Source organism: Chiloscyllium punctatum, chromosome 8 (genome assembly GCF_047496795.1).
Source record: "Chiloscyllium punctatum isolate Juve2018m chromosome 8, sChiPun1.3, whole genome shotgun sequence".
Lineage (NCBI taxonomy): Eukaryota > Metazoa > Chordata > Chondrichthyes > Orectolobiformes > Hemiscylliidae > Chiloscyllium > Chiloscyllium punctatum.
Window position 1 is genome coordinate 21,626,739 of NC_092746.1, and position 7,079 is coordinate 21,633,817.

The window sequence follows — 7,079 nt, forward strand, 5'->3', positions numbered from 1 at the left end:
CAATTTCAAAGAAATATCACCCAATCTCAACTCACAAAATTTTACTTAACTGACACTTTCTAGTTGCATTTCCTTTGGATTCCTGAAAGTTTTGTGATTCTTTTGAGTCTGCTGGCATGAAGCTTTCACAATTTTGAATGCCTAAGTGTTCTGAATTCTAACAACCTGGAGATTTCTATATAGGTTCTCTCAACTTGAAAGCTCCATGAACCAAAAACACTTTGACTTGGGTAGCTGGTTTCCTGAACTAAAAGAAAAATAGAAACTGAAACTGAAATTCCATTCTGATGAAGGGTCACTGGACCCAAAATGTTGACTCTGTTTTCCCTCCACAGACACTGTCAGAACTGCTAAGTTTCTCCAGCAATTTCTATTTTTGTTTCAGATTTCCAGCATTTGCAGTTCTTGATTTTATTATTCCCCTGAACTAAAGATTGATCCTCCTGCTTGGAGAAAATTGTCTCATCAGACTCTCAAATTTATCCTTTAATCCTATGGAGCGACACAGTGGCAAGCACTGTTATCTCAGCACCCAGGGACTTGGGTTTGATTTTAGCCTCTGGCAATTGTGCGGAGTTTGCACATTCTCCCTGTCGTCTGCATGGGATTCCTCTTGGTGCTATGGTTTCCTGCCACAGTCCGAAGATGTGCAGGTTAGGTGAATTGGTCGTGATAAGTTGCCCGTAATGTCCAAGAATGTGTAGGCTGGATGAATTAGCCATGGTAAATGTGGGGTTACAAGAAAAGGGTGGGGTCTGAGTGCAGTGCTCTTTAGAAGGTTGGTGTGGGATCAATGGGCCGAATGGCCTCCTTCTGTACTATGGAATTCTATGAAGGTACAATCTTTCATAAATTCAACACAGGGCTCAAGTCTCTCTTTCTCCAGTCAAATGTTTCTGATGACAAGCGTTCAGATTTTGGGAAAAAAAACTGACTGGGTGTTCAATACCGTATTTATCTTCCTGGAGTGAAAAATATTAGAAGTGCTCCCAAGGATCGGAGACTTCCATTGTTTGGATAGAATTGAGAAGTTAGGATTGTCCTCCTTCAATATTAAGTTGAGAGGAGATGTGATTGAGGCAATCAACATCGTGAGGAGAGGAGACAGAGCAGACAGGGATAAACAGTTCTCTTTATCAAAAGGGCGAGAACCAGAAGGCATTGATTTGTGGCGAATGGCAAAGTAATGAAAGACAACGAGGAAACAACGGTTGCTTGAGAATCCTGAGCGCACACTGCCTGCGAAGACGGTTGAGGCAGAATTAGCTAAGACTTTCAAAAGAAGATTGGATAAACACCTGAAAAGAAATATTTTTAAAAAGGCGCTGTGCTCGGGGTGAAGAGTGGGGGGAATGGGGTCTAATTGAGCTGCTCATGACATTGCGCAGACACGAGGGATCAACTGGCCTACTGCACTCAGTCCCCATCCTTTGAATTTGAGTGCAGGTTGGAGTTGAGAGCAGGGACGTGGCGGGCTGAATGGACTCCGAGCGCCTTCCTCACTTACCCCTTCTCCCGAGCGTCTGCCATGGGCGGGGCTCGCGCTCCGCCATTCTACCGTTACCCGCTTCCCGCCAGGATCTGAGGGCGCGCGGCGCCACCCGCGGCACGTGGAGGGCGGTCTGCACCCCGAGGTTGGTGGCGAAGGCTCCTGGAACACGAGCGGTAGGAGTGATGTTTAGAAAATACAGTGATTTCAGCGACTCTTCGTCCACCTTTTACATATCAGTCAATCAAAATAAAGTGCGAAGGGGGAGTCACCGTTTGCCATGCATTAAACAGTGTTGGGAACGGTAAATCAAAACTCATCACTGGATCCCTGGCTCAAATCAGCTGCAGGGTTATTGGCTGTTCCATAGCTTGGAAATGGATTGCAGAATTAGCTAATTTCAAATATTAGGGCACAAGCACGACTGATCTGTTGAGTGTATATGCAACAACCTTTCAACTTGCAATGTCGAGTTTTCTATCCATGGTCATATTTTCTTAACACTAAACAATGTAGCACTAAAATAACAATAAATTGTATCCCATTTTCAATATAGGGTATCCTAAGGAGTTTCATAACAATATTTTCAACAAAATTGGACACTGAATATATTTGTACTCGAAGGAAGGTTTTAAGGAGCTTCTTAGAACGGGGAAAGAGAGGCTGGGAAACTAAAAGTGGTAGGATGGGAATTCCAGAGTTTATGGTCAAGGAATCTGTAAGCATGTGGAGCAACTAAAATCGAGACTGCCAAAAAGGCCACAGTTGTAGGATATCAATTATTGGAAAGTTCTTGGGCTGGAGGAGATTACTGTGTTTGGAAGTGGCAATCCCATTTGGAAACAGGGAAGAACCTTTCCAAATCCACATGGATTTTCCTGGGAATACATCCACAGAGGTTATTTGGGTAGAAGTGAGACATAAGAAAGAGGTGAGCATCTTATTGGAATTTTACTATAGATTCCCCCAGTCAGCTGGAAATTGAGAAACAAATTTGTAAGGAGAACTCGGCTATCTGTCAGAACAATGGGGTGATTATGGTAGGGATTTTAACTTTCCAAATGTAGACTGTCATCATGTTAAGGGCTCAAGTGTTAAGTGTGCACAACAAATTTTCTGATTCAGTATCCATAGAATCCCTACAGTGTGGAAACAGGCCCTTTTGGCCCAACAAGTCCACACTGACCCTCTGAAGAGTAACCCACCCAGACCCAATGCCCTATATTTACCCCTAACTATTGCACCTAACCTACACATCCCTGAACACTGTGGACAATTTAGTATAGCCAATTCACCGAACCTGCACATCTGTGGATTTTGGGAGGAAACCGGAGCGCCTGGAGGAAATCCATGCAGACGTGGGGAGAACGTGCAAACTCCACATGGACAGTCGCCCAAGGCTGGAATTGAACCCAGGTGCTAACCACTGAGCCACTGTGCTGCCTATTAGTGCTGGTATATGGATGTACATACTAGAGAAGGTGCAAAACTTGACCTATTCTTGGGAAATGAAGCAGGGTAGGTGACTGAGGTGTCGGTGGAGGAGCGCTTTGGGGCCAGTGACCCAAATTAGTTTTAAAATAGTAATGGAAAGGGAGAGACCGGATCTAAAAGTTAAAATTCTAAATTGGAGGAATTTATTGCCAATTTTGACAGTACTAGGCAAGAAGTTTCAAACGTTGTTTCTGGGTGGATGTTTGCAAGTAAAGATTTAGCTAGAAAATGGGAAGCCTTCAAAAATGAGATAACAAGAGTCCAGAGACAGTATGTTTCTATTAGGATAAAGGGCAAGGCTGGAATGACTAGAGAATCAGAGGTTTTGGTCAAGAAAAAGAAGGAAGCATATGTCAAGTATAGAAATGAGCTCCCTAGAGTAAAAAAACTGCAAGAACCACAAGCATAAAGGCAACATTTTCCTCCAAAGCCTTTTATAATTATTGCATCATAAACCATCACTCAAAATGTTACTTTCTGAAATAAATTACCCAATTTTAATTTGAATGAATCAGTACTATATATTGCTAAAATGTGACAAGCGATTGAAGCTTTTCATTTTGTACTCAACAGAACTGGGATGCAAGAAACAGACTTGGGAAAAAAGTGACACACTTTATAAAGTTAAAAATCACACAACACCACGTTATAGTCCAACAGGTTTAATTGGAAGCACACTAACTTTCGGAGCGACGCTCCTTCATCAGGTGATTGTGACAATCACCTGATGAAGGAGCATCGCTCCGAAAGTTAATGTGTTTCCAATTAAACCTGTTGGACTATAACGTGGTGTTGTGTGATTTTTAACTTTGTACACCCCAGTCCAACACCAGCACCTCTAAATCATGACACACTTTATACATTGTGAAAAGAGATTGCTGGTTAGTTGGGCCATTATTCATATGGAGGTGCAGCAAGACCAGTTAATTATCAATCTTAATTCTCAGACCAGGCAGGTAGATCCTGAGTGGTCAGGGCACTGTCAAGTGGACGCAGCAGAGTTGGTTGTCTCCTCGACCTCATTTTGTGTAAACAATGAAAGGCAAGTATGAATACCTTTGCCTAAAAGAGTCTTTAGTATTTTGGTATGTAGCTTCACAGCTGCAAGCCCAGCTGATAGTCTTAAATTGGTTTCCGGTGTAACTCTTAGCACAGTCCATATTGTTTAATAAATGATTTCCAACAGCAGACTGCATTTAAGGGTGGTTATACTTTTCTGAGGCTTGCATACACGGGCTGATTCAGCCTGATTGCCAGCTTTTAATGGATAACAGAATAGGTTATTTGAAATGGTTAACCTGTCATTGGGACATACTGCCTATATACCTGGCATCACACCAGCACTGGAATCCTTAGAGTCATAAAATCACACAATACGGAAACAGAACTTTCAGCCAAACTCATCCATGTCAATTAGGTTTCCTAAACTGAACTGGTCCCATTTGCCTGCATTTGGCCTATATCCCTCTAAACCTTTCCTATCTTACAAACCAGTCCACCCATGTGGATCCTTGCTGAAGGAGTTCCTAAAGTCCACATAAGAGAAACTGAAGACTGCAGATCAGAGTTGAAAAGTGTGGCAAAGCAGATAAGGCAGTGTCTGAGGAGCTGGAGAATCGATGTTCCGGGCATAAGCACTTCATCATTCCTTCAACTCTCCTGCTTCTCGGATGCTGGCTGATCTGCTGTGCTTTTCCAGCCCCACACCTTTTGACACTAAAATCCATATAAACAGTGTCTACTGCTCTGCCTTCATCTATCTTCTTGATCACCTGTTCAAAAAACTCAGTTAAATTTGTGAGACATGATTTCTCACACAGAAAGCCACACTGATTATCCCTAATCAATTTTTGCTTTTCCAAATGCATGTTTCACAGACTCCCCTCCAACAACTTACTACCACTAATATCAGGCTCAACAGCCTGTTGTCCCTGGCTTTTCCTTGCAGCCTTTCTTAAATAACGGCACAGTATTAGTCCCCAACCAGTCTTCTGGCACCTCATTTGTGGCTGTTCCTGAAACAGATATCACTGGTATGGGCCCTGCAGATTCTTCCCTAGCTTCCCACAATGTCCAAGGATACACTTGATCATGTCCAAGGAACTCATCAACCATTATACATTTTAAGACCTTCTGTAATGCGGATTCTTTTCAAGACAGCACTGTTTATTTCCTCAAGTTCCCCTTGCTTCCATGTCTTTCTCCACAGTATATTCTGGTGTGAAGTATTTGTTTAGGATTGCACCAATTTCTTGTGGTTTCACACATAGATTATCTCATTTATCTTTAAGGAGCCCTTAATATACTTGTCAAATTGATTTAACCTTATCTGTCAAAACAATCTCATGTCTCCTTTTTACTTTCCAGATTTTTCTCTTAGGTGTACTCCTGCACCACCTACTCCTCAAGGGATTTGCTTCATTTTAGCTGTTTATACCTGACATATGCCTCCGTCCTTTTCTTGACTAGAACCTCAATATCTTGAATTATCCAGTGTTCCCTACTCCTGCCAGCTTTGCCCTTCACACTAACAGGAATAAGCTCTTGCTATCTCACTTTTGAAGCCTAGCACTTGTCAGACATCTATTTACCTGCAAACAGCCTCCCCCAATTAACGTTAATACCATCAAAATTAACATTGCCCCAATTTAGAACTTTAACTTGTGGACCAGGCCTATCCAATTCCATAACTATTTTAAAAGTAATGAAATTATAATAACTGGTCCCTGCCTTATTTCCAAGAGGAGGTAGAATTTAGCCATTCTGTGGTAGGGCCATCTACACATTGATTAAGGAAATATTCTTGAACACACTTAAAGTTCTCCTCATCCATGTCCTTAACACAGTGGCAGGCCCAACCTATATTTAGAAAGTTAAAATCCCTATTACAACCCTATTATTATAGGATTGGACACTCTGGAGGCAGGAAGCATGTTTCCGCTGATGGGTGAGTTCCGAACCAGAGGACACAGTTTAAAAATAAGAGGTAGGCCACTTAGAACAGAGTTGAGGAGAAACTTCTTCACCCAGAGAGTGGTGGGTGTATGGAATGCTCTGCCCCAGAAGGCTGTGGAGGCCAAGTCTCTGGATACTTTCAAGAAAGAGTTGGATAGAGCTCTTAAGGATAGTGGAATCAAGAGCTATGGGGATAAGGCAGGAACAGGATACTGATTGAGGATGATCAGCCATGATCATAATGAATGGTGGTGCTGGCTCGAAGGGCAGAATGGCCTACTCCTGCACCTATTGTCTATTGTCTATTATTACAGCTATCTGTGATCTCCCTATATATTTGCTCCTCAATTTCTACTGTGGGATCTATAATACAATCCCATCGGGGTGATCACCCCCTTATTTCTCACTTCCACCTATTTAGCTTCACTGGACGCTCCCTATGGAATATTCTCTATACGTACTGCCATGATGTTTTCCCCGAATCAAAAATACCACTCCCCCTGCTGCCTTGCCTCCCTTCCTAATCACCTATACCCCGGAACAATGAACTGCCAGTCTTGTCACCCTCTTGGTCATGTTTCTGTAATAACTATACTATCCCAGTCACATGTTCCAATTCATGCCCTGAGTTCATCTGCCTTTCCTGTCAGACATCTTGCATTGAAATAAACGACGTTTAGTTCATCAGACTGTGAAGTTCCCTCTATTTCAACAAGATCACTATCACCCCAGTGCCATTGAAAAATCAGACAATGTGCCTGAATGACCGCCGCTCAGTGGCTCTATTATCCATCATTTTGAGATGCATCGAGAGATTAGTAATGGCATATATCAACTCCAGTCTCCCAGACTGCCTTGACCTAGTGCTGTTCACCTTCTCCCTAGCTCTACATTCATCCCTGGAACATCTGGATAACAAGGACAATGACATAAGACTCTTACTAGAAGCTACCACTCATTCAAGGATAACATCAATGCATTGAATCTGAAAGCACTGCCTTTGGACATCTAAGGATGTGAGTCTTTGATGACCATGATATCCATGCTGACACCAAAATCCTGAGTATAAGGGTCATCCTTCTAATTCTTATATATGGCTCAAAGTTGTGGTTCTGTTCGCCGAGCTGGGAATTTGTCTTGC

The 7,079-nt window shown here is 42.5% G+C and overlaps 1 protein-coding gene across 1 annotated transcript in view; it reads right to left on the bottom strand.

The window, feature by feature from the left end:
- The window catches only part of LOC140480204 (zinc finger CW-type PWWP domain protein 2-like), a 139,876-nt gene extending 138,323 nt beyond the window's left edge, over positions 1-1,553 (bottom strand). Inside the window, exon 1 of the mRNA XM_072574927.1 lies at positions 1,508-1,553. Within this exon, the coding sequence (XP_072431028.1) occupies positions 1,508-1,553 (46 nt within the window). The remainder of the gene's footprint in view (positions 1-1,507) is intronic.
- Positions 1,554-7,079: the final 5,526 nt, after the last annotated feature.